At 39.1% G+C, this 27,699-nt stretch overlaps 3 protein-coding genes across 4 annotated transcripts in view; 1 reads left to right on the plus strand and 2 right to left on the minus strand.

The window, feature by feature from the left end:
- Positions 1–333: 333 nt before the first annotated feature.
- LOC138019409 (ribosome quality control complex subunit TCF25-like) lies at positions 334–19,996 on the minus strand. Of its 2 annotated transcripts, none has more exons than XM_068866183.1 (23): positions 19,663–19,996; positions 19,354–19,542; positions 18,050–18,110; positions 17,188–17,266; positions 16,930–16,995; positions 16,604–16,648; positions 14,362–14,405; positions 14,257–14,290; positions 13,930–14,026; positions 13,282–13,381; positions 13,077–13,170; positions 12,345–12,394; positions 11,984–12,026; positions 10,970–11,075; positions 9,727–9,831; positions 7,997–8,026; positions 7,605–7,693; positions 6,429–6,501; positions 5,759–5,844; positions 3,477–3,535; positions 3,304–3,335; positions 2,977–3,056; positions 334–853 (listed from the first exon to the last, which is right to left on the minus strand). In XM_068866183.1, the coding sequence occupies exons 1-23, from the start codon at positions 19,807–19,809 to the stop codon at positions 532–534; spliced, it is 2,031 nt and encodes a 676-aa protein (XP_068722284.1). In that variant the 5' UTR covers positions 19,810–19,996; the 3' UTR covers positions 334–531. The 2 variants fall into 2 exon arrangements, with proteins under 2 accessions (XP_068722284.1, XP_068722283.1); XM_068866182.1 differs by having other exon boundaries at positions 16,604–16,645; positions 19,663–19,900.
- A 471-nt stretch (positions 19,997–20,467) lies between these two features.
- On the minus strand, positions 20,468–23,406 carry LOC138020866 (testis-specific gene A8 protein-like). Its single transcript, XM_068867774.1, has 3 exons — positions 23,226–23,406; positions 22,441–22,973; positions 20,468–20,473 (listed from the first exon to the last, which is right to left on the minus strand). The coding sequence occupies exons 1-3, from the start codon at positions 23,404–23,406 to the stop codon at positions 20,468–20,470; spliced, it is 720 nt and encodes a 239-aa protein (XP_068723875.1).
- Positions 23,407–26,061: 2,655 nt separating this feature from the next.
- Positions 26,062–27,699, plus strand: part of LOC138022380 (alpha-N-acetylglucosaminidase-like) — a 7,356-nt gene continuing 5,718 nt past the window's right edge. The window contains exons 1-2 of the mRNA XM_068869502.1: positions 26,062–26,551; positions 27,426–27,644. Coding sequence (XP_068725603.1) covers positions 26,106–26,551; positions 27,426–27,644 — 665 coding nt within the window. The 5' untranslated portion in view covers positions 26,062–26,105. The remainder of the gene's footprint in view (positions 26,552–27,425; positions 27,645–27,699) is intronic.

Raw genomic sequence — 27,699 nt, forward strand, 5'->3', positions numbered from 1 at the left:
CGACAGCTGTTGTGCTTAGGCTGTTATTCGTGCTTTTTTTAACTATTTTAAGGCGAATTCAGTATGACATTTTCGAATCAAGTGTAAGAAGACGTCCAAACTGTATTGATAATGTAATTATACTAAAGCAATTATTCACCTCAGGCTCGGTGAATATCGGTCAATAAAAACATTGATTATTATTCACCGATATTCACCTCGCCTTCGGCGAATAATTGTTAAATATTACTAAAGGTGAATTAACCACCGTAAGAAAGATTTGAGAGCTGACGTTTAGGGTGTTAGCTCTTCGTGTGACGAAGTGGAAGCACAATCAAAGAAAGCAGGCAGCACTGAACTTTCGAATTTTTTTATTACATTAGTTTGAAGAACTCCCAGTGTCCAGCGTCCTAAGAAAATTCAAAATGATCGCCCTCCCCTCCCCCGTCGAAACAAAGGCCTGTTAACCTTGGTTTTGATCTAAAAATTATAACCAAACGAGAGTTTGTGTCAAGAGCCCTAATATGTTCCAGTTGGCGTCAAACGCGCCCTTCAGTTATTTTCGTCGCCGTCCTCCCATTCGTCTGGATCACGATCATCGTCTCCCGTTTCACCTTGTTGTTCGCCTTCCGGTGGATCCCTCTGGCTTAGAGTGTTCAACAGCTCTCTCATGGCAGTCAACAAATTTTCAACTCCTCGCGCGAGGTCTGTGTCATGCAGAGGCCTGGGTGCACCTTCTGCACCTTCTATGGGAGGTTCCAGCCTCGCTTGCAACCGTTCACGTTGACCAATAGGAGCCTGAGTGTTAAAGGACGGTAATAATGAACGGAAGAACATAGATAGCGCACCGTGTTCTTGGTCAAGACGAGTGCTCCTGTAACAAGGAGAAATGAAGTTAGAAAACCCTAAATCCACCTAAGCTACAAATTAAAAATTCCTCAAGCCCAACATGAAGTTACAGTCTGTAGCAACCAATGTCGCGGTAAAACATCACATACATATTTTGTTTTAGCGGTAGCACTATCCATAACATCGACCTTCCACAGCAGCTGGAGTTTTCAGTTCCGACCATGCGCATTGGTTTTGGCGGTCGAGTTGGGCCAAAAACGGAGAATTGCAGCAGAAAGTTCGCCTTCAGACTGGACCACGACAAGTACAATTAGGATTTTCAATTTCAGGGTGTCAAACACAGAGAGGGGAGACAAACAGGAAAGTAGGAATTTTTCACCCAATCAAAGAAAATATAAACGTTTTCGAAAAATAGCGGGATCTCCTGTAAGACCTCACACAAAAACGGTAGCAAACTCTGAAAGTTCCCAAGGTGCACTGTTCTCAAAGGCATGGCTTAAAACAATGACAACTTGATATTATCTGGGTGAAATGGAGGCGAGGGAAGCGAGCATGGCGCAAAGTGACGCAATTCACATCCCAAGGAAATTTCACGGTTTAAGTACATTGGCTTCGTAATTCTCTCACCATCAATCAACACTGCATTTTGCTGCACCGACAACAGACAAAAACCACGCAAAGTTGGAGGTTTTTGATTTAAGAAAAAAATAATAGGAGAAAATTATAACGACTTGGAATAATAGGGAAAATAAGAACTTGACACCCTTCAATTTCGAAGCAATCGCGCATGCATAACTCTTGTTCCTCGTTCTTCGCTGAGCAGGTCATCAAGTGGTTGTTTAAATAGCTTACTATGGCAACCATGAAAGTTAATAGTAACGGCCTTTTGATTATGTTTGTGTGTGCTCTGCCCGCAGGCAGGTCCTTCCTCATAGTTTCCGCTCCATAGCTTGTCTCTTTACAGATTCATACGAGCTGCCGCTCCTTATTCTGTCCAGCGCTGCCGTTCTGGGTCTCCCAGGAGGCCTCCTTCCCTCAACTCTCCCCTAAATCACTAAAGGAAGAAGATCACCATGACGCAGTGTATGTCAAAGCCGGGCTCTCTGTCTTCTGTTAATATTTACAATTGATCTTTCCTCACCGATACGTCGAAGTACCTCATCATTACTCATCTCGCAGCGCTACAACTTCCGCATAATTATCTTCCTTCCTCAAGAACCACGACTCGGCGCCATACAACAATGTGCTCCAGATGACAGTCTTAATAATTCTCTTCTTAAGGTCATGGCTGAATACTTTTGTCAACAGTTCTTTCCTATTACAGAAAGCATTCTTTGCCCGGGCGATTCTCAATCGTCCTGTGTAATCAGGCTCGCAAAATAATTGAAATGTGTCATTTGGCTAACTGTTCACCTTCGAGGAAGATCGCAAAAATCCTTGCCAGACCTCTTACTGATTTTCATCACCTTTGTCTTCTTTAAGTTGATCTCCATACCATAGTCTCCTGTGGTTTCCTGCATTTTATCCATCATGCGCTGAAGACCCTCAACAGAACCGGCTAATGTTGCTTGATCACCTGCATATTGCACTGTCTTTATGAGACGGCCTCCCACTCGAATACCGAATAATCCTTTAGATTAGCTCCTTAATATCTCGTATGTATGTAAACTTGATAACTTTGCAAGACCCTGATAACATAGCCAAGACAACACAAAAACATGTACGTAATTGGCTGACATTTGGAAATCAAAGGACGAAGTAAGGCATAGTGACGCAGACTGTGGCCCAACCGTTTTCCATCCGGAGAATATTTCCACACTTTTATTAAATATCACCCTTTCTATACAAAACCTGGTGGTTGCATGCATCGGCACAGGAGCAGAAACCGATTCCACCTTAGCCTCCGTAGCAAGAGTTTCCGTGGGGGGAACATGACAGATTTTCGATGTTTTAGCGGCGAGAAAAAATGGGGTGCGGCGAAAACATCGAAAATTCACGGATATGCTTGCTACGCGGCTACCTCCACCTCAAGACTTGCTGCGCGCGATAATGTTTACGAAACAAAACCTGCCTCTACATAACATGCGATGCAGTAGTGCGGGTGATGTCGCACCGCGCCTTAGAACACGTAATCAAAAAATATTCTACCTCGATGGCCGCTTGTATCCTGACACCGAATCCAGAGGCGGAAGAGGATCGTAAGACAGAAGAGGCACATTAGCCAAATCCTGACAACGAAAGTTACAAAAAAATTATATTATATCCTTAGTTGACGAGCAGAAAGGGGTAGAAATGTTAGAGTAACTGCGGAATACCCTGGCATTTTGAAGCCGTACCTCTGAAGAGGCTGGACTCTTAATATAGGTTTTCTAACCTCGTATCAAACCTTTTCAGGGGTATGGCTTTGATGTGGCGGGTATTCTGCAGATTAGCTTTTTAAAAAACTTGGAATATGAAGAAACACGCTTGTCATACCACAGGCAGAGAAGCAGTGGCATCCTTGATATCTGAAACAATACAAAAATAGTAAAGTGAAGCGGAGTCCTCTGGTGAAAATATTGCATGTACCCATCATTGAAATTCGCCTCATGGTGCCTACTCAAAACCTTTCTAAGACACGAACAGCTGACAAATCGGCCACCACTGACCTGACATTATAATATGTCGGTAAACATTCCGTGGTGTTCCTTTGTACCGTACTTGACGCCTACAAAGAAACAGTAACAAACAAAGAAGAGTCGCTTTAATACTCTAAAAAAAAGTGTACACTATAGTACAATCCTGGTCAAAACTGTTGGGACTATGCCCGCTTTACCCTCCACCAACCATTACAACGTTGATTTTTCACGGTGTCCGAAGTCAAGAGTACTTCATCGATCGCACGAATGTTTTAACATTGTCTGAGGGGGGGGGGGGGGGGGGGTTAAGGGGGGACGCGAAACAGACAGCAAAAGAAGAGCACACGTTGCTCATAATTACAACGATGGAAGCATGTATAGAAAATTGTCTACTTTTCGGCCAAATTTGACAAGTGTCCCAAAGTTTTTTTAACCAGGATTGTAGGAGTTAAAAAAAAAGTAATAATTATGGATAAAGGAGAAAATTGTTATCATGTCGTATCTTAAAATAGATATCTACGTTATAAAATTACTATTTACATGATTTTATGGATACTAAAATCATGAATTAAATACAGTGAATTAGATTTACAAAAAATATATATATATAACGACCAGGCCTCGGTTGTTCAAAAGGTGGATAACGCTATCCACTGGATAAATCACTGTTCAGCGGATAAACACTAGCAAAACCAATTGAGTTATCCAGTGGATAGTTCTATCCACACTTCGAACAACTGGGGCCTGATCATTTATCTTATGGTGGGCATTATACCACTGGTGGAGGGAAAATATCAGTAGTTACAGGTTACTGATTCCAGATAACTATTGAACTTGAGTAGAACGAGTATTTATAAACATTGCAACTGGTCCGAATATGACGAAAGGGCAATGCACTGGGTACTCGAGAAGCCCATGTTAGTTGACATACTACAGATGGAAGGGAGATAACGACTAAGCCTTGTTGGATTTTATAAAACATGGATAATTGGTACGAAACTCTGCGTTTTTCAAAGAAGTGTCCCAACCAAGCTGATTTAACATGGGGGTAACAACACTAAAATATAATGTCTGTGTAGTCTTTAAAAACGAACCTTGCTGCTCTATGTTGAACTAGTTCGATTTGCTGAATATGTCGTTTAGTTCCCCGGGGGGGGGGGGGTACTAGATATATCCCTGGGTGGGGAGGTGCGGCACGGCCCCTCATACCCTGACCCTGTTTAAGACAAATATCGCTGATTTTCCTACCCTGTTTAAGACAGAATTCTGATTTTTGATACCCTGTTTAAGACATTTAATGTGCCTGGTATCAATGCCAAAGTTACCCTGCGAGCAGAGGCCCTTCGATCTTCCTAGATAAGTCGGGAAGAGGAAGGGACCTCTGCCAGCCGGCTCGACTTTCTTTGATTTGCCGCTCATCCAAAGAAATGGATGAGTCAGTCCAGTTTCAACTTGCCAAACCTGTTTTTTTTTATTTGTGCGCATGATCAATCGCCACGCGTCATCAATATTTTTTAAATTTACAACAGCGTGACAATCTTTAAACTGTCTAAATTCCCATGAGAATTTTTCCGTATGTCGGTTACAGAAGCTAGTTTACCAGAATTGAGAAACCTATTAATTTTTTCAGTAAAAATTAAAATGGCAATTTAAAAACTTGAACTATCTTGAGGAAATGATTCCTTGGTTGTCGTGTGTTTGCCAGAGTTGTTCGAAAATATCCGTTACTGTTTGTTTTGGTTTTGTGGTTTTGCGGTTACTAGTCAGGCGTGACTGACTCCCGAATATGTTACGTTTGAATTTTTAACGCATGCTCAACACGAAATGTCGAGCCGGCTGGCAGAGGTCCCTTCCTCTTCCCGACTTATCTAGGAAGATCGAAGGGCCTCTGCTCGCAGGGTATGCCAAAGTCAACGGAAGTCAACATTAATTGACAAGGGCTTGCAAAAATTTTGCTGTTTATCGTCCGAGAAAAGATATCCAGTTTAAGACAAAAGTTGATAAATCGATACCCTGATTAAGACAAAAAATGATATATTCGATACCCTGTTTAAGACAAAAATCCCGAAAAACATACCCTGGCTGGGGGCACGTCCCCATTAAGCCCTTATGAGGGAGTACCCTTAACCCCCCAGGTTTAGTTCACAGGTTTCACACTGAGCAAGCCTACTCAGATACTCTAGAAAATGTTTGCCGAAAAATTTAGTGCTCACATTTTATTTATGTCAAAATAAGTGACATCACGCGAACTGCCTTCCAAAAGGAATGATATTGACGGATAAGTTTAGAAAAATGAATGAGCTAAAACTTACTTGTGTGTACACTGCTCTACCAAAGGATCCTTGGCGTCTACTCTTTCCAAAACGATTTTCACGTTCATAGCTAACCAGTCAATCACCTGATGTAATGAAGGAAAAACACAGCCATTTTTATATCTTTTTCTCAGACGCTGTCATGTGTGTTTTTGAAAGGCCCTTTTCCATACCAGCCAAAAGACGAAAAGGATCAACATGCTTTTAAAACAAGATATACTCATTTGAGGTGATGGACTTAAAGTAGAACACAGGGTATAAGGGGGGGAGGGGAGGGGAGGGGAGGGGAGGGGAGGGGAGGGGATGGGAGATTCCTCAAACAACAATAACAAGAAAAAAAATAAACGTCTAATCTCAAAGAGGAAAGGGGAAATTTAACAATGAAAACACAATAACAAAGACCACATTACACTGCGATAAAAGCAAAAAAAAATGAGTGGTCCCAACCAATCTCTGATAGGAAAACACTGAAAACAAAGTTATTAATCATAGACGCAATGACAATGATACCAACAACAAAGAATGAAAAAAACCAACAAAATAAATGTCAAACTGGCAAGGTAACCTCTATTCCATATCCCATGGGTACATGGGTACTTGCTGACAATAAAGTTCTTAATCACAGGAGGATATTCACTTTCTTTAACAAAAGCAATATCCTTCTCTTTACCTCTGTTTCTTTCCAAGCATGGTATGTTCTGCCAATGTACAGAGCTTCAAGTTGCTTTAAGGCCAATGGGTAACTATAGACAAAGTCACATGTAATCATACTTACTTAATTGACCACTGCCCATGGAGGCTTTTCAGGGCCAATGAACACGATCACGACAGAACAGAACATTCAACAACAACTGTTAAGAATCCCAGCTGGCCAGAGGCAAACCAGTTGGCTATTTACAAGTGCAGCTGAGACGTTGAACCAGGGACTACCAGGAACAAATTCAACCAGTGGTCAGAACGTGTCTTAAACCCGTGATCCCGGGATCTCAGGGCATGCACTCTAACCACTGGGCCACACTGCCTCCTATAATCAAGTCTGAGGCATAGTCACAGGAAGACCAAGCCAATAGGCAAGTCGTTAGGTCTCCTGTGCATCAATCATTACCTTCTAAATTTTTTTTCGTTAACATCATTGACTCAATAGAGACACATCTGAACATTTTATACAAAGTATGGGCATTGAATATTTAAAAAAACTTAAGAAATCCCAGTGGATAAGGATAATGCTAGTTAGTGCCAACAGTTGCCAGTAGAGAGAACATATCACAAAAAGCCCACAAAAACCTTACTTTGCGGAAAAACAAAACAGCCTTACATGTAGAAACTCAGAGAAATAAGCCCTTCATAGATAGACCCTATTTCGGATAATTTGGAAGAAGGTGTGCAAAGCAAATTGTTACACACCAAAGCAAAAGGTCATAAGATAAGATGACATTCATTAGAACTGAGATGTAAAATTGCATGACTGAATATCATGTATTAACATCACGGAGTACAATCTACATGTATGTCCCACCCATGTTACACGTTCTTACCATAGCAACAGATTTATTAACATTAGCAGTAATAGTAGCAATTACAAGTAAAACTTCTTCAGGAGAACTTTGAAAGAATGGAATGCAGTACCTTCCCTTTTATTAGATGAGGCTTCCGTGGTTACCGGTAGCTTTAAACCTGCCCTCACAGACTATCTTAGTATCTTTAATTGATTTCACACATTATGCTTTATGTCTTTTTAGATATTTAATTGTTACATACATGTAGTTATATTTGATATTCACAGTGACGGGAAACCTTTGTGATATATAAAAAGACTGTGCAGTAACATCAGACCTTGACACCTTACCTCATTGCTGATGCAGGAGAAAAGAATGGATGCTTGATCAGAGAGGAGTCTAACGCAACATTACACTTGTCCATAAGAGGCAACAAAACCTGATGACAGACCAGGATTAGTTCATCACCATTAATAGCAGCAGATGATGTAGCAACTGCATGCCCCTGCCCCTGTCCGCACCCCTTCCAAGATTCCCCCAAAATGTCGCCAAATCCTTCAGCAAATAATTTTATCATTTTTAAATACCTTAGTCTACATTTTATTTTTAACAACTTTTCTATTGATTTCTGCACCTGCGCTCTTAACTCTAAAATGTGGCACAGTGTCATATATGTAACTCTTGTGTTCTACAGTAATTCCCTGTTCAGTAAGTTATACACGTATATGACTTCTTTACTTACCATTGGAAACATAATCAAAGCTTCCTGGAGCTAAAAAGAAGAAAAAGAAAAGCCATCAAGGTTCTGACCCCTTATCTCTTGTTAGAATAATAATACATAAATGTAGGTGATTATTGAAAATCCTCTGCAATGATTGGTTGCACTTGAGTTAATTATTATTACACTATAACCCCTTCTTAAAGTGGTTTTTTCAAAATGGCCACAAGCTGTTTTGTTGAGGTGACTGACCAAGAAATTAACTGTTGTAAAGAAAACGCATATTTTTCAAATAATCATCTATGAAATTATACTAAACAATAATTAATATTTCTAAAAATACAACCACACTTTTGAGTTTAAGGAACATGTTTAGATGTTTCAAACATCATCTTCAGCCATAGTGAGTGTAACATTAAAATTTTTACAAGATAAATTATATATATATATAACTATCAATACAATTATTCTTTGTACATTAAATGTTTGTTACAAATTAAAATCAAAACGAACCAACAATATTATAGAGAACACAACTGACATAATGGTAAAGGTTTTAAAGTGTAATGCTAAACTGACAAGATCAACTTGTTTGTTGAGTTCGGGTTTCAACCGCTCAATATTGTGCAGGCTGTGGTGCTCGCTACATTTCAGGCATTTCTACAGACATGTAAATGAGCACCTTTTCCGGGATAAGCATTCTCATATTTTCAAGCCTCTTAGTTTAGCATTACACTTTTAAACTTTTACCGTTATGTCAGTTGTTTTCTGTATAATATTGTTGGTTTGTTTGAATTTTACCTACTTGTAACGAACATTTAATCTACAAAGAATCAATGTATTGATAGTTATACATATATACAAATTATCTTGTAAAAATTTTAATGTTACACTCACTATGGCTGAAGACGATGTTTGAACCATCGAAACATGTTCCTTGAACTCAAAAGTGTGGTTGTATTTAAAAAAAATTAGTAGTTCACTTGTGCTATCCAGACTATTTAAACAATAGTAATGTTGTAAAAAAGGTTGCTGTTATTCATCGTGGTGAAGTACAATAATAATAATAAAGTATTCTCGTTTGTCTCACGATGTGGTCACTTGTGATGCACATCGCGACGTTTCAACTGCATACTGCTACAATCATAGACAAAAGTAGTTGGGAAGGTTATGTAAATGAACCACACCAGAGCTGCATTTCAACCTGCTTCCGTTAATGCTCAAAAGAAATAGTTTCACTTTCTCTTACATAGCCCCCCTCCCCCCTATTCAATGTTGGAAGGTAAGTCAACAATTTCCCACTGAAACCATTCAGTTTTGCACAACATTGAAGGAGGGGGGAGGGGAGAGAAGCAATGAAGACTTCAAAAGTGCTAACCTTCCCAACAGTTTTGTCTAAGATTGTAGTCTTCATCAGGCGATGAAATCGACTGGTTACGCATCACCTTTTAAGTAGGATGTTCCTTAAATCTGCAACTGCACCAGCACTTATCAGGAATGTGTACCAGAGCAGTGTTAATTTTTGAGAAACCTTGCTGCACAATGCAGAGATCATAATCTCTTGTGAAACATGAGGAAGTTTGGGCAACAATGTGACAAAACACATGATACATGTATCAACATAAAAAAGTGAGTGAATTTAACAGAGAGGGACAGGATTAGGTGCTCATCAATTTTTTAAAATATCTGAGTGTTCTGAATGGATAGAACTGAGCTGAAGTGACAATGAAAGATGGTACATGTATTTCACTTACCATCTCATCAGCTTTCTTTGTTTCTCCATCTTTTTTACTGGAATGAAAGTGAGCAAGGGCCACAGAAAATGCAAAGTTGGGGAGCTGAGACAAGTTTCTGTGAGGCTAAAGTTAAAACAAATATCAATTTATTTTCAATTCATTATACATTATGGAGGCCATGTCCTATATATGATGCAACCAGTTTGGGTCAAAGATGGCATCTTAAAGGTCAATAAAACTGCTACCAAATCTCTTTTTTATAACAGTATAAAATTGAACAAAGGCTCCTCAAACATACAAATTTCCCATTTTATAGAATAGCATGTAAGTAGCATCTGTTCAAATAATTTTAATATTTCCATGAAGTATGCATACCGGCTCCGAGTCACGATACTAGATTGTTACTTTGCCTCTGTGTCACCCACAGACACGTCTTCTCTCAAGATAAGAGTTGTAACAGATGCTTATCAATTCACTTGATTTCTTTTGAGAGTTTCAATTTTTTGGCAATTATATTTTGCAATATTAAGAACACATGTTTATCATGTCTATGGTAATACTGACTCCAAGAAAATAAAAGGTAAGCTTTGGTTTGAACCACCTTAAACCAAACCCTACATACTTATACTTCAAAAATGAACTTGATGACCCTCATTTTCAATTGCTGGAAAAGCAACTTTAAATTCTCTGCAAATTAAGAACAATTCTGTGCAGCAGGTTCAGGGCTACATGTACCTTTATGTGTCAACAATTATTGTAAAGGTAACTTTGAATCTGCTACTAACATAATTTTCTTTTAATTTTTCCAAAGTTACACCTTAACTGGCTTTACAGCTTTCCAGCAATAAAAATGGGTGTTACTGAGTTAATATTAAAATTTTGAGTTCTAAGCATTTGAAGACAAAATAATATTACCTATGTTATTTGATGGTTTAATGCCATTGTTATGGTAACATATTACATAAAAATATGTAGTGTTTCGTGCTAATCAATGGTATTATTGCTGTTTCACATGGTACCACAACACAGTGTTTGGTGATCAATACAGCCAATCCTTCTGAATATTCTTGATTGTATAGCAACTGGTTTGAGGCACCTTAACTGGGAAAGTGGGCAGGGAGGGGGGGGGGGGGGAGTATTTGGGCAACAACAAATATCCAGAGCAACCATTTTGAATTTCACTCCCCAAGAGATTAGAAATGCTCCCACCATCAAGTTTCTAACCCAAGCACAACTTATTGAAATAAGAATGTGATATTACCCCCCATTCTTCGAACAATCGTACAAGGAAATCAAACTGCTCTGATCTCAGGGCATAGAAATCAATCATTAGGAGCACAGCAAGGGGATCTTCATCTGGATCAAGGCTGAAAAATAACATTTTGAACCAGTTATACAACATGTGCAACACTGATACATTAAAAGCTAACATGACTTAATACCCAATCATGGAGACTGTGAGATGATACCTCGTCACAAGTAACTTACAGTACATGTACATCGTAGGTCTGTCTGTCTGCAATCAGGTTCAGAATACTAAAGGAGTTACTACCTTAAATTAATTATTGTTAGGAGAACTTCAAGGGGTGAATTTATACTATTAGCATTTATGATGCCTCAAGCTTTTACTGTGTTTTCATAATTCTGCGGGATCTTACCTTCAAGTGCTAAGTGCCAAACTGAGTTTCGGCCTCTATCAACCAAATTTCCGAATATAGCTGGGAAGGTCAACTCTGCCTCCAGAAAGTAACCTGGAGTTTTTGGGGGTAACCACGCATTTTTCGAAGATAATTAATTTAATCAACAATATTTGTAATTTTAAAGCTTTAAAATACAAAGCAATGTATGATGTTCTTTTCCAAACTGAAGCTTAATCATCTCTGAAAAATGCTTGATTACTCCCAATTTTCTTTTTGGATACAAAGAGCACTTGCTAAATTCTGCTTTCTCCGCATGGTTTTGAACCACGCAAAAATATCTCTGTATTAATAAGCACTACCCATAGGAAATCCGAGTATCTCGAGATGCGCAGAACGTATGCGCAATAACAATAATAGGCACCGTCCTTAATGATATCTTAAAAACAAAGGTTTTTAGGAGGAAGTGGGTGAATGAATATGGAAAGAAGGAGGGTGTGATATGTAATCTAGTGTCCCTACACTCTTGGTTACTAGGTTTAATGGTACTTCTCTTCAAGGAGGACACATTTTTAGAGAATATTATATTGGTTGGATCAAGGCTCGTTACTAATCAAGTTGCAATACAAAAACCTCACTTGAGTAAAAGTTTGCACAATTCCAAAGCTGTTCTGTAGCAACCTAAAGAAACAGGCAAACAAAGCAAAGAAAAAAAAATTCAATTTAAGTTGTTCCTCAACATTTTTGCTAGCTTTTTTAATTGCCAGGTATTGCAAAATGTATTGCCACCAGTATATGAGTAGTAGTCTTATAATGATCTCGGGAACAACCCTTGCAGAACAAAAACCTTGAAATTGATGGAGATCTTCTCTGACATTGGGTAAACTTATTTGTTTCCAAGAACTGTTCAGGGTCAACGTTCAACTGTTTTAAGCAAATTATCACTTGACGAACGGAAATTCACGTTGGTATTTTCAGTATTTCTAAAATGTAGCTTACCTTTTTGTCCCACAAAGATGATTTGACGAAACAATGCAACATAGAAGGATCTAAAAGACAAAATTTTTCAAGGTGGTTTTAAAGTCTTGCATTGTGCATATCAAGTACACATGATTTCTCGCATCATTAGTGTGTGCATGCTTACCAGTTAGTGCTCGCTAGAAACACAATCAACTACTTTATTAAAAATATACAAATTACTACAAATTCCATATCATAACAAAGGTAAACACCACAAAAGTATACCCAAAAAAGCTTCTCTGTAGTGCTTACATTGAAACTGGATCCAAACTTAAGATGATCATGAGAGCTTGGAGATTAATTTTTCTCCCAAATTAGTATGGTGAACTATCCTAATTCTAGGGTAATTGAATTCCATTAGTCTTCCTTCTAAGAGGGCAAAAGTGGTCAAAACGGGGCCAGCCACATTGAAGGAAGCCATGTACAATAAGTTACTCTCACCAATAAGCCAGTAAAAGTTAGGCAACCCTAAGTAAAACTAAAAAATGTAGTTTCTAATTTCTCTGAGGTCTATTTATTTTAGTAAGTTGTCATTGTGTTTGTTTTTTTGTTATTTCTTAGAAGATTGTATAGATTGTGTTGTGGTAAGATTTTTTTTGTCACCGATAATAATTAAATTGTAAAAAAAGAAAAAAATGAGAGGGAAGATAATAATTTAGTCTAAAGAGCATGGGGATAATTATTATGACCACTTGAAAAGCTATGATGAACCTGTTCTCTGCTCTTCTGTATCGAAGTCTTGAGTAGCCCGTTGTAAGATTAAAGATTGTGTGGAAACTTCTTTCAAAGCAGTAAAGCGCTCTTTCTGAAATGCAACAGAAAATATCCAATTCAACATTATCAGAAATATTATGATAAAATCCTTTTTGAAATATGAAATCAATGTATTATAGCACCATAATCTTTCAATTCTAACCAATTAGCTCTGCAGCCATTTGATAATCCTCTCCCATTTTGCATATTTCACTCAGTTGAAGCAGGGAGTCCACATGGTAAGGATGTGTATTTAAAATATCCTACAACAAAACCAAATTTAAATTATATCCATAAAACAAAATCCACTTCCCAACTACATGTAGAGTTGAATAGACATCTTGGAGGCAAATGACATTTTTCGAGGCTGCAGATGAGTGGGACACCGTCTAAGAAGAAAATCATTCTGGCTCCCAAGGAGTTCTTATACATCAATTTGTCAAGCATCAAATATACAATACTTTATTTAACGAGGGCAGTGTTACTGAGGTTGCAAGTCCAAATACTGCTTGGGAGCCTGATTTTTTTTCTTTTTGTTCTATGCCAAGCAAGTAGCTTAACCTCTTCAATGGGTGTTCTACAACTTTAAAATATTTCCTTGGTGCATGGGGTCATGCAGTAAAATCATTCATCACCAAGCTTTGTGGGCTCCAAAAGTGTTCTCTTTCTTCATTTATTTTGCACCAGAGATGCTCATGCTATTGTTTTCTTACATGTACATGTACATGAACAAAGGATAGGTTATCTACCTCGTTTGAATTAATGCCAGGAATTACCAGTAATTAATAATTACGTAAGCAGTATCACTTACAGAAATGTTGTTGGGATTAAGTGATTCCACTGCATCAAGAAATTGAAACTGGACTTCCTGGTATGACGGAGAATGGTGAAATGCAAAGAAGCTGTGTCTAAAAAAGGAATATGTAAGTCAGACTGAGTGAGCTTTATAATTACTAATCTCTCATAAGCCTGTACTATATTACTCGATTGAATGCTGCACATGGCGTTTCCCGACAGTGCATGACTATTTCTTTAATCACTGCCAACAATAGCAGAGAAAGCTTGCGGGAAGAGATGCAAAGTATGGCCACTTCAAACTTATGAAAAAAACTTAGATGGTGTATATTACCAGACTCACCCACGGTTCATTTCATCCATTTCCATTCTTATCCCTGCAAATAAAATAATTTTAGTTAAGAAAAATTGCTACCAGCAATAAATCAATGTATGTGATCACATGTACCTGTTGCTCCAATTCGAGGCCAAGATTGTTTTGGTGTAACCAGCCTGTTTATAAAATATAGTTAGAATTAAGAGTGTAACAGGACACATCATATACCATACAGTACACTGTGTGTGCTTGTACATGTAAGAGCCAAAGTAACAATATTCTTACTTCCACCACCACCACCGAGGATGAGAATGATGACTACCACTACAACTACTACTACTAATAAATAATAATATTTCAAAAATCCCTTCAACTGACTGGACATCACACCCAAACAACCAACAACCAATGGCACAATCTTTATCAACACCTGATGCATCTTTCTGATTTCGTTTGCAAGAGGAGAGAAGTTGGTGATTTTCTCATCCTCTTTAGTCACCATGTTTATGGAAACTTTATTTTTCTTTGAATACAGTTGTAAATCTCTCTACATATAGGCAATTAACAACTTGCTACTTGAAATTGAGTGATATATTTGTTTACTGTATCAACTAAAAAAAAAAAATTATTTAAAAGTCTGGGCTATCCCAAATCTTATTTCTACAACAAAAGATAAAACATATTGCCCCAATGGTTAGAATTATCATTTTTTAAAATTATATTTTGATATTAACTTTTAACTGATTTTTTCATTGAATTTTCAAGGCATTTTCCAGGGCCCTTGAAGAAATTTTCAAAAATAGAGAAGCTTTTCAGGAATTCTAGGAGTAGTATGAACCCTATAATAATAATAATAATAATAATAATAATAATAATAATAATAATAATAATAATAATAATAATAAATAATAATAATAATAATAATAATAATAATAATAATAATAATAATAATAATAATAATAATAATAATAATAATAGTAGCAATTATAGTAAAAATAATTAATATACAGTACTCAAAAAATTTTAGTGGGCGAATAGTTTTTGGTAAAATTAAAAGGTTGGTTGCCCGAATAAAAAACAATGGATGACCCAGCAAAAAACTGAGAATGTATTACATATTAAGCAGCACCCGACTACTCAACGGTTTTCTGTTTGTCAATGTCTGATAGTAATGTGAAGTTGACAATAATTAATTTGCTGAAGTTGAGCATTTTTCTCGTGTTTTGAAAATCTGCGGATTTTACAAAAAATTGTTGGATAGGAAAATTCACATGTAGCTGGCGATGGAGATAGAAAATCCCATTTTGAGAATGCTAAAACTAGGAGATACTCAAGCTCCAATGCCATGTGATTGCATATCAACACGGCGTGCATTTAATTGCTGGGGGGTTTCCCAATGGGCAACCAAGCATTTATCAGGGCAATCAAATTTACGGGTTTAGTTGCCTGGCTTTTGAAACAGGAACCCAGAATTTTTTTTTCATTTTGAGCACTGTTATATAAAATTATTTAAAAATTGTTGTTATCCAAAATGGAGGTAAATAGTTGTAGATATTTGCCGAGCCATTAATTAGTGGCAAGGTAAAATCAATATGCACCAAATTCACTAACACTAAAATGTGGCTGGCAATTTCAAATCTCGTGTACCAGCCACTTGGAGGTGAATAGTACTTGGCTAACCACTTCAGAGCTGGCCAATCAGCGTGAGCTGAGAGAGCTCTATTCACTTGTGTGGTATATAAGTTAAAGATAATTTTATATACTCTCTATGTTTGTTTTTCAAATCTTAAAAATGTAAGCCTGGCTAATTTGATGTTATTTTTTCATTGTCTTAAATTCATTATCATGATCTTAAGTGAAAAAATAAACCAAATTAATACAAATTAAACTCAACTGGTTTGAAAATAATTTTCAATCCAAGGAAAAATTTGAATGGCGACACATTTTATGAATGATATAAAGGTTTAAGAAGTGAAAGTAATTTCATTAAAGAGAAGCATAAAAAAAAAAATTAAGAAATTAAAAATACATGCAATATGTAAAAAACGTGTCCAAGTTTACAGACAATTTGGATCTCTATTTCTGTTACAAATAGCAAGTGAGAAATTGTATGCCCTGTCCACTGAAGGGTTTCCTCTAGAAATGCCTTGGACATACAGCTGTAGCCACTTATACAGAGGCACAGGGGATTAACTGAAAGGCTGAGAAGAACACCCATGAAATCTGCAGATCACCTGCCTTACAAATACTTCCACAGACTTAACCCTTGCATGCGCAACAGTACCAACTGGCTAACTCTAGAAAATTGCTCTCGTCAAGTACCACTCAATCAAGAAGTGCTTATATTTAGAACCTACAATGTGAATAAGTATACCTAGTTGCTGGTTGATACACTCTTTGATGTGATTTCCGCTGTCTGCTGGTGAGAGGAAAGACCAAGTTTACTTACTGTATCACTAAAACCTTAAAAAATCTAAGCACTCAATCATACAAAGTTCTGCAAACGTTTATAAAATGGAATGTGAGGGAAAGGTTCTGGTTATGCCCTGAGGACAATGACATGGATAGTAGCTAAGATAAAATCGTACAATGTAGTAGTAAGCTTGTCTGGTGGTTTGCTTGTTGTTATGTGAATTGCAATAACAAAACAAATTAAAAATTCTTAGACATTACAACACAAACCTCAGATTAACAACTTACTTGTTTTCAGCCCTCACAACATGAGATCCAAATCGCTTTCTCATTTCATTTTCTGCATTCAAGTTTCTGATTAAATCAAATTTACAACATTGATTCAAGAATGGAAAAAAGAAAATTGAAGATTTTATTCACTGTCTTAGAATGATTTTAGAATGACTTAACAACAACTTAAGCAGATAACACCATGTAACCACTAAGACAGAAAATGAAAAATGAAAATGAAACTACAATGTTCCACTATGCAAGAAGTGATTGTACCTATGTTCTATACCAAGCAAAGCTTTAGTATCCAAAGGTCTGGAAGTTGTCTGTCCAGACGTAGCAACATGAATAGGACCTGTTTTAAGAAAAGAGAAAGTGTTGAACTTCACAAACTCAAAACTTAAAAAAAACCAATAAACGTAATATTTATTATCAGTTTAACTGGACTCTCTGGGCTAATAATAATTATTATGTTCATCACAAGAATTAAATATGCTATAAGTTCATTTGGTGAGGGTGTTCTATTTTCATTGTCTTGGTGCTCAAACTCGACACTCCAATTCAAATACAAACTGCCTTAAATGAAATTGCCATGTTGATTGTATCTTGGCCAAGGCCTCTAAGCTGCATCTTTATGCAATAGGCCATTTCCGAGTTCATGTCTGCCTCTTTTTCAAAGCGAGTCTAAGTGCGAAGTTTTTGTGATGGCAATTAGTTCTACTTTACATGTACGTATGAATGAAAACTAATTTTTTTAAGAAAAACTTTGCACTTAGACTCACTTTGAAGAGGAGGCAGGCATAAACTCGGAAATGGCCTATTACATTACTAAAAAGAGGAGGTGCCCAACCACAAGATAATGTATATTTAGAGATCTATACTGCTGTTTGGTCCATGCTGGAGTATGCTCTTCTAGTTTGGCAAAACATTACAGAGTACCTTTCAGAACGAAGGGAGCATTCAAAAGAGAGCAGGGATGGGTACAAAACACTTTCCCTTAGTCAACACCTCAACAAATAAGGCACCCTTGTAAGCCAGAATGTGTTTACCTAATTGTCATCATTAAGTTAAGTTGTGTTCTATATAAAAAAAGTCCTTCATCCCCAAACAACAATGAGCATAATAATTAAACATTTACCACGTATTTTCCCATGATTTCCATTATCCTTGTTCTTGGGCTCATCAGTCTTTTCTTTTTGCTTGGAATGAAAAATTGTAAAAGTACACCCACTTACGGCAACATCAATAATAATAATAATAATAATAATAATAATAATAATAATAATAATAATAATAATAATAATAATAACTAGTATAACTGCAAAGGTGATTATTGAAAATTCTCTCCGCTGATTGGTTGCCGTTGAGGTGATTATTACGCAATAATCACCTAAGCGGTTCTTCAAAATGGCCACATCGTTTTGTCGATGTGTCAGACGAAGAAATTAATAATTTATTGTTTTAAAGAAACAGCCAATTTTTCAAATGATAACCTACATACATGTATATGTAATAGAGCAGTTTTCAATTGAGTGTCGCAAAACCAAAAGCAAAGTAATTACTTTGGCCAATCAAAAAGGTTGGAGACAAGCCAGTAAACCAATCCAAACTCGAAGTAATTACACGTAGCCAACACAAAGTGCGGGAAAATGTGCACGGGCGAGTCACGATTGGTTTTGGTTTCACTTCTGATTGGTTGGAAAAAAGGTGCGAAAACTTTGAACCAATCACTGAGTGAAGTAATCATAAACCAAAGTAATGCACTAATTACTTTCGGCAGTCAATTGAAAACCACTCTAATAAAACTTAAACAAATTATTATTCACTTCAGGCTCGGTGAATATTGGTGAATAAAAACCATTCATGAATGGCATTACATAAAAAACCAGATCTATAAAGATTGAGCATAAAACTGATCCCAAGGAGGGTCAAAAAATGTATGGCAGGATACTTCTTAGCTGCACACCAGATTTTATAATGATGATGATGATGATAATGATGTTGATGATCCCATTATGGTACTAGTGCAGGAATTTGAACAGCATGCAGGAGATAGGGCCGGGGGTCTCTTTAGATCTTCAGTACCTCGAACCTAAATGCAGTGACAGTGAAGGGTGTCTAGAGAGAACATCAAGAACTTACTGAAAACGGCAGTCAGACAGAGAAGAGAGGAAAGAAAACATCCGACTATACTGTATAGTCAGTCAATTCAGACAAATAATAATAATAATAATAATAATAATAATAATAATAATAATAACGATAATAAAAAGGATAATAATAATAATAATAATAATAACAATAATAATAATAATAATACTCTGAGGCTCTGAGAGTCAGTCATGACCTCCTGCACACCACAATACTCAAACAGCTAAGGTAACTGGTCGGTGGTAGAGAAAATATATGTGTGTTCAGTTATACTTCTAGTGACAGTTGTACCTTGATTATTGCTTCATTTTTAATGTCTCTGTTTCCTTTCTTTTTTTTCTTTTTCTTTGTCCTTTTAGATAAAGGCTCAGTTGAACATGGCTTCTCTTCTGTTAAATTCTCCCTCGCATTTTCTCTTGGAATTTCATCTTCTTGACTATCTTGAGAATCTTCATTTGATGGCTGATCCTCTACATTTAACTTAAATGAAAAGAAACAGGTGATTTAAACTGGACATGTAAATTAAATCTATTTTTATTCTTAAAAGCGGGATTGTTTTGGCTGGCCTTCATGAGGTACTACCACCAGAAAAAAACATACCAAATCGAAAGGATTGGCCAAGGCTTTCTCTTTCGTCTTCTTTGACGTAACTGGCAAGAAATGAAATTCGTCTTCGTCTTCCTCGTCAGCACGGGAAATGTCCAGTTCGTTACCACCCTGAAGCTTTCTCAAAACGCGTGAAGACATCTTGCCGATCTTATAAACGTTTAGTAAGGAAGAAGCTGAGAAACCGCGCAGTAAGCTTAGAAGCCGCGCCTTTCCCCCATCTTGTCTGGTTTTCACTAGCGACGGATTCGGAGTCGTAATCAGAAGCGCAGAACGATACGACCTAGTGAAATAAACTGACGGAGTCGGAAGCAGAATACCGATTCCACTTACTAGTATGACTCCGTCGCTTTAATACGATCAAGTGAAAACTGCGTTGTAGGAGTCGGAAGCAGAAGCGGAAGAATAAAATCAATCACGATGCTCGATTCCAAGCATTTTGATTGGTTGGTTCTTGCGCTTCTGCTTCCGTTTCCGACTATTGAGTTTGCGCAGGAATCATAAACCATAAGCACAGTCGGAAGAAGATGGAACGTTCTGATTCTTCCGACTCCGATTCCGTCGAGCTTTATATGACTCCGCCAGGAGCCCATTCATGGGCTCCTGACTCCGCTTACTACTCTGATCTTTGAATTTCACTAGGTCATAAGCGCTCTTACCACTCCGACTCCGTCGCTAGTGAAAACCAGCCTTAAGGCGTTACAGGCGTCCAATGAAACTCCATAACCCTCCAAAAATCTCGAATACCCTCTGGCTGAAAGGGAGGGGTGGGAGCCACATTGGTGGGAGGCGAGTGCTCTCACCACTGCAGACACAAAGATAATTTTGAACATTCTTCACATTGCTGAAACAACAGCCAGGCAACACTATTATAGTCAGATCTCCAGAAACGGATGTGTTTGTTCTGCTAAGCCTATTTCACAAGTTATTCAGCATTGCAAATAGTGTTCTCTTTGACACGGGTGTTGGTAACAAGGTATGCGTAACAAGGTTTCAGAAGTAACATGGGTTGTTTACTATTTAGAAAGAAAATTCCGGAAATTCCGGTTGGTTTGTAAATGGAAAAGGACTCTTTGGTTCGCTCCACTGGAAAATTTCCGGGAGCAGAGGGACGTCTGAAAAGGTAGTCCTGTTTCCCGTTGGAAAATTTCCGATGGAAATGTGTGTTTTGAAAGGTCTTACCAGTACGTTCCAGGCTATTCACGGCCATATTTTTAATTTTGGCGCGTAAAATCGCAATCACTGGGCGGCCGAACGGACCTGAGTTAAATGGTCACCTGATGGAAATTTCCACCAAAATTTTTGGAAGATTTTTGTAAACAACCAAGGTTTCAGAGGTAAGAAGGTAACAAGGAACTGGCGAAGTACTAGTACCTGTAAGTGAAGGCAAAATTCTCGGGACAATTTGTGAAGGCTTACATGATCCGCTACCCCTCTTATGAGTCTGGTTCCTGTTCGTGATTTAGACGTACCCCTAGATTGGCGCCGTTTTCTTTTATTAGGATGAAATGGGAGAACAATGTATTGAATTGACACAGGGCAATTGCAATGCATTGTATTGAGTATGAATTGACAGACCCGAGTCACCTGGGGTAGAAATGGGATAAAAACTTTTCGTTTCGCTTTTCAGTGGTCTACGAGATTGGGAAGTACTTCATGTCAAGCCATCATATAGTTGTCTATATACTTCATGGGACTTATCTTCTGTGGGAGCTTCGAGATACATTTCTTCTATAATTTAGTTTAGGTTTATACCTTACTAGCTTACTTACGATTCTTAACTAAATTAAAATACTTTGACTGCTTGAAGTGCTTTGCTTGCTTGAGGGGCTTTACTTGCTTGAGGTGCTTTGCTTGCTTGAGGTGCTTTACTTGCTTGAGGTGCTTTGACTGCTTGAGGTGCTTTGACTGCTTGAGGTGCTTTGCTTGCTTGAGGTGCTTTGACTGCTTGAGGTGCTTTACTTGCTTGAAGTGCTTTGACTGCTTGAGGTGCTTTGACTGCTTGAGGTGCTGTGACTGCTTGAGGTGCTTTGCTTGCTTGAGGTGCTTTGACTGCTTGAGGTGCTTTGACTGCTTGAGGTACTTGGAGTGCTTGAGTTGCTGTGAGTGCGTGAGGTGCGTTGGTTGCTTGAGGTGCTTTGCTTGCTTGAGGTGCTTTGCTTGCTTGAGGTGCTTTCACTGCTTGAGGTGCTTTGCTTGCTTGAGGTGCTTTACTTGCTTGAGGTGCTTTGCTTGCTTGAGGTGCTTTCACTGCTTGAGGTGCTTTGCTTGCTTGAGGTGCTTTGACTGCTTGAGGTGCTTTGCCTGCTTGAGGTGCTTTGCTTGCTTGAGGTGCTTTCACTGCTTGAGGTGCTTTGACTGCTTGAGGTGCTTTACTTGCTTGAGGTGCTTTGCCTGCTTGAGGTGCTTTGACTGCTTGAGGTGCTTTGACTGCTTGAGGTGCTTTGCTTGCTTGAGGTGCTTTACTTGCTTGAGGTGCTTTGAATGCTTGAGCTGCTTTGACTGCTTGAGGTGCTTTGCTTGCTTGAGGTGCTTTGACTGCTTGAGGTGCTTTACTTGCTTGAAGTACTTTGACTGCTTAAGATGCTTTGCCTGCTTGAGGTGCTTTAACTGCTTGAGGTGCTTTACTTGCTTGAGGTGCTTTGACTGCTTGAGGTGCTTTTCTTGCTTGAGGTGCTTTGACTGCTTGAGGTGCTTTACTTGCTTGAGGTGCTTTGACTGCTTAAGGTGCTTTGACTGCTTGAGGTGCTTTGCTTGCTTGAGGTGCTTTGCCTGCTTGAGGTGCTCTTTGCCTGCTTGAGGTGCTTGAAATCCTTTGTTTGCTTGAGGTGCTTTGCTTGCTTGAGGTTCTTTGCTTGCTTGACGTGCTTTGCCTGCTTGAGGTGCTTTGACTGCTTGAGGTGCTTTACTTGCTTGAAGTGTTTTCCCTGCTTGACGTGCTTTGCCTGCTTGAGGTGCTTTCACTGCTTGAGATGCTTTGCCTGCTTGAGGTGCTTTGCTTACTTGAGGTGCTTTGCTTACTTGAGGTGCTTTGCTTACTTGAGGTACTTTGACTGCTTGAGGTGCTTTGCCTGCTTGAGGTCCTTTGCGTGCTTGAGGTGCTTTGCTTGCTTGAGGTGCTTTGCTTGCTTGAGGTGCTTTGCTTGCTTGAGGTGCTTTGCCTGCTTGAGGTGCTTTGACTGCTTGAGGTGCTTTGCTTGCTTGAGGTGCTTTGCCTGCTTGAGGTGCTTTGACTGCTTGAGGTACTTTACTTGCTTGAGGTGCTTTGCTTGCTTGAGGTGCTTTCACTGCTTGAGGTGCTTTGCCTGCTTGAGGTGCTTTGCCTGCTTGAGGTGCTTTGACTGCTTGAGGTGCTTTACTTGCTTGAGGTGCTTTGACTGCTTGAGGTGCTTTACTTGCTTGAGGTGCTTTGTCTGCTCGAGGTGCTTTGCTTGCTTGAGGGGCTTTGACTGCTTGAGGTGCTTTGACTGCTTGAGGTGCTTTACTTGCTTGGGGTGCTTTGACTGCTTGAGGTGCTTTACTTGCTTGAGGTGCTTTGACTGCTTGAGGTGCTTTACTTGCTTGAGGTGCTTTGACTGCTTGAGGTGCTTTGCTTGCTTGAGGTGCTTTGCGCGCTTGAGGTGCTTTGTTTGCTTGACGTGCTTTTGTTGCTTGAAGTGCTTTACGTGCTTGAGCTGCTTTGCCTGCTTGAGGTGCTTTGACTGCTTGAGGTGCTTTGCTTACAATGCATCTTACCATTGCATTACTTCATTCACGCGCGAAGGCGTCTTCTTTACAGTTGGCAACACAGCTTTGTTTTTCAATTACAATAAAGGATCATTGTAACTGTTTTTATGTTAAATTTAAATTGAATTTCATTCATTTTTATAAAATAAAACTTTGAGCATCACGTAATAAAGATATATATATGTCCATTAGTTCTGTGATTTTGCCATTGCCTACTAGTGAATTATCGGCCAACGTCACAGATAAAAGTTAATTTGGAAAAATTCGTTGGAAAGGGAATGCGCCTCCAAAGCAGCGTTTTTCATTGCTATTAGGGGACAAGTAGTAGCATACCAAATCAAATTGAAAGATTGTACTGGCAATAAATAACTTCATGTAAATCCCGGGGGGTACCGATACTCCCTTGTATAAGCCAAGCAGTTCAGTTCTAGTATAAGTCGTCCCAAAGGGTATGGTTTCTTTTTCTGCATTTTTTGGTCTTAAAACGGGTATAGATTTTGCCCATTTTGGTCTAGAACCAAAGCACCTCAAGCAAGTAAAGCACCTCAAGTAAGCAAAGCATCTCAAGTAAGCAAAGCATTTTAAGTAGGCAAAGCACCTCAAGCAGTCAAAGCACCTCAAGCAGGCAAAGCACCTCAAGCAAGTAAAGCACCTCAAGCAGGCAAAGCACCTCCAGTAAGCAAAGCACCTCAAGTAAGCAAAGTACCTCAAGTAGGCAAAGCACCTTAAGTAAGCAAACCACCTCAAGTAAGCAAAGCATCTCAAGTAAGCAAAGCATTTCAAGTAGGCAAAGCACCTCAAGCAGTCAAAGCACCTCAAGCAGGCAAAGCACCTCAAGCAAGCAAAGCATCTCAAGTAAGCAAAGCACCTCAAGCAAGGAAAGCACCCAAAGCAAGCAAAGCATCTCAAGTAAGCAAAGCACCTCAAGCAAGGAAAGCATCTCAAGATACCAAAGCACCTCAAGCAAGCAAAGCACCTCAAGTAAGCAAAGCACCTCAAGTAAGCAAAGCACCTCAAGCAGGCAAAGCACCTCAAGTAAGCAAAGCACCTCAAGTAAGCAAAGCACCTCAAGTAAGCAAAGCACCTCAAGCAGGCAAAGCACCTCAAGTAAGCAAAGCACCACAAGTAAGCACAGCACCTCAAGCAGGCAAAGCATCTCAAGTAAGCCAAACATCTCAAGTAAGCAAAGCATCTCAAGTAAGCAAAGCTCCTCACCTAAGCAAAGGACCTCAAGCAGGCAAAGCACCTCAAGTAAGCAAAGCACCTCAAGTAAGCAAAGCACCTCAAGTAAGCAAAGCACCTTAAGTAAGCAAAGCATCTCAAGTAAGCAAAGCACCTCAAGTAAGCAAAGTACCTCAAGTAAGCAAACCACCTCAAGTAAGCAAAGCATCTCAAGTAAGCCAAACATCTCAAGTAAGCAAAGCATCTCAAGTAAGCAAAGCTCCTCAAGTAAGCAAAGCACCTCAAGTAAGCAAAGCATCTCAAGTAAGCAAAGCACCTTAAGTAAGCAAAGCACCTCAAGTAAGCAAAGCACCTCAAGCAGTCAAAGCACCTCAAGTAAGCAAAGCACCTCAAGTAAGCAAAGTACCTCAAGTACGCAAAGCACCTCAAGTAAGCAAAGCACCTCAAGTAAGCAAAGCACCTCAAGTAAGCAAAGCACCTCAAGCAGGCAAAGCACCTCAAGTAAGCAAAGTACCTCAAGTAAGCAAAGTACCTCAAGTAAGCAAACCACCTCAAGTAAGCAAAGCATCTCAAGTAAGCCAAACATCTCAAGTAAGCAAAGCATCTCAAGTAAGCAAAGCTCCTCAAGTAAGCAAAGCACCTCAAGCAGGCAAAGCACCTCAAGTAAGCAAAGCACCTTAAGTAAGCAAAGCACCTCAAGCAGTCAAAGCACCTCAAGTAAGCAAAGCACCTCAAGTAAGCAAAGCACTTCAAGTAAGCAAAGCACCTCAAGCAGGCAAAGCACCTCAAGTAAGCAAAGCACCTCAAGCAGGCAAAGCATCTCAAGCAACTAAAGCACCTGAAGCAGTCAAAGCATCTCAAGCAGGCAAAGCACCTCAAGTAAGCAAACCACCTCAAGTAAGCAAAGCACCTCAAGTAGGCAAAGCACCTCAAGTAAACCAAGCACCTCAAGTAAGCAAAGCTCCTCAAGTAAGCAAAGCATCTCAAGTAAGCAAAGCACCTCAAGCAGTCAAAGCACTTCAAGTAAGCAAAGCACCTCAAGTAAGCAAAGCACCTCAAGCAGCCAAAGCACCTCAAGTAAGCAAAGCACCTCAAGTAAGCAAAGCACCTCAAGTAAGCAAAGCACCTTGAGTAAGCAAGGCACCTCAAACAGTCAAAGCACCTCAAGTAAGCAAAGCACCTCAAGTAAGCAAAGCACCTCAAGCAGTCAAAGCATCTCAAGTAAGCAAAGCATTTCAAGCAGGCAAAGCACCTCAAGTAAGCCAAGCACCTCAAGCAAGCAAAGCATCTCAAGTAAGCCAAGCATCACAAGTAAGCAAAGCATCTCAAGTAAGCAAAGCACCTATAGTAAGCAAAGCATCTCATGCAGGGATGAAGGCAAAATATATGGACAACTATATGATGGCTTGACATGAAGTACTTACCACGAGATTTGACCCGCGCAAAATATTATCCCCTTTCGGGAGTAGAGTATTTCCCGTCCCGCAACAAATCATGTGATTTCCAGTGATTTAGCAAACGGGACAGGCATGTCGCAATTGTGCATAATCGTTGGGTTGTCCTTCGTAATTTGGCCACTTTTCATCCAGCTTTCTCATGGCTTTAACGAGGACAGCTCCAGATTCAAGCAGTACACTCATATCAAGACCAAAACCCCAGCTTCCGTGCAGGCGCAAGCCGTCAAAGATCTTATAACAAGGCTGATTGGGCCAGTACATGCCTCGCGATTTTTGATAGTGGTGAATGGCAGCTTTGGACCCGCGGGGACCGATCTTGATACATTTCAGTACGTTACCGATGTCGCGGTTGGAAAAGTCCTTATTACTGGCACGACTGGTGTGGCAGCCGCTCTGGGCTTTTCTCATTTTCTCAAATATGTTTGCTACAGTCACGTTTCTTGGAGTGGTAATCAGATCACGATTCCCGATCCTTTCCCTGTTGTGAAAACGCCTGTGACGATCACCAGTCCGAACAGGTGTGTTGCATATGTTACCCTATTTTTACTAGGGTCCCTTTCCCTCAGGGTGACATTCGCCTCCCAGGGGATGGGAGGTAGGGTTAGAAGTACTAGCCCCAGTAGTATGATAGCACTATCTACTGAATAGCTCAATTGGCTTAGTATAGGAAATTGTATGAACACAAGTGCATTTTGTGATTTTTACTGACTCGTGATGTTTCAAAGTTCTCAATTGCACTCACCAATTTTGAGAACTTTCTAAACATCAGTTATGCTTAAGTTCATATAATTTTTTATTTATTATGTACTAAACAAACTTACTCAATAGCTGTTTCCACAGCAAGTTCTGTATTACACCTTTTTTGCACCTGTAACCTATTAATTTTATGCATTCATCATTGACCAATCAGAAGTGCAATATTCTGCTTAGTATAATAATAAATAATAATGTAGCTAAAGGTACTTGAAACCTGAAGACAGCTTTGATTAGTGGGTGGTCTTTTGGGTCCACACCCAAAAGTACATGTCATTTGGGGGAGGGGAGGGGAGTGGGGGGGGGGGGGGAAATGGGAAATAGGGGGGGGGGGGGTGGGAAACCATAACAGAAGTCCTGTTAATTCAGTGGCGTAATTAACCAAAGCCACTAATAACAAAGTATAATGGTTTGCTTAATCTTACCAGATACAGCTAATGGATAAACCAATATTTTCTTATTCTTGAAAAATGTGTTGGCACAAGTCAAATTCAATTGGCTTACAGTGCAGCACAAGATTTATAGCTTGTAGACTTTGAAGTGCATAGTTGTACTACATGTTTTGGTGTAATAAAATGCCTTTATTTTCAAAATGATCATTTTTTTTTATTGTATGCCACTACTTATTTTAATCCTTAGGTTCCGTTATTACCAGAATGTGTGCTCAGTTAGTTATTCCTTTGCATGGTGGAACTGGACTCGCTGGGAGCAAGAAATTGACTGGATGGCCATGAATGGCATTAATCTGCCTTTGGCTTTCAATGGACAAGAAGCCATCTGGCAAAGGGTTTATTTAAAGATGAATCTGACGCAACAGGAACTTGATAAGCATTTTGGAGGGCCAGCTTTTCTTGCATGGTGGGTAGTGTGCTTCAGTTCCAGCAGTTCAATATGGGCCATCTTAAAGGACTGC

The sequence above is a fragment of the Montipora capricornis genome, chromosome 10 (genome assembly GCF_036669925.1).
Source record: "Montipora capricornis isolate CH-2021 chromosome 10, ASM3666992v2, whole genome shotgun sequence".
In the NCBI taxonomy this organism is placed as follows: Eukaryota; Metazoa; Cnidaria; class Anthozoa; order Scleractinia; family Acroporidae; genus Montipora; species Montipora capricornis.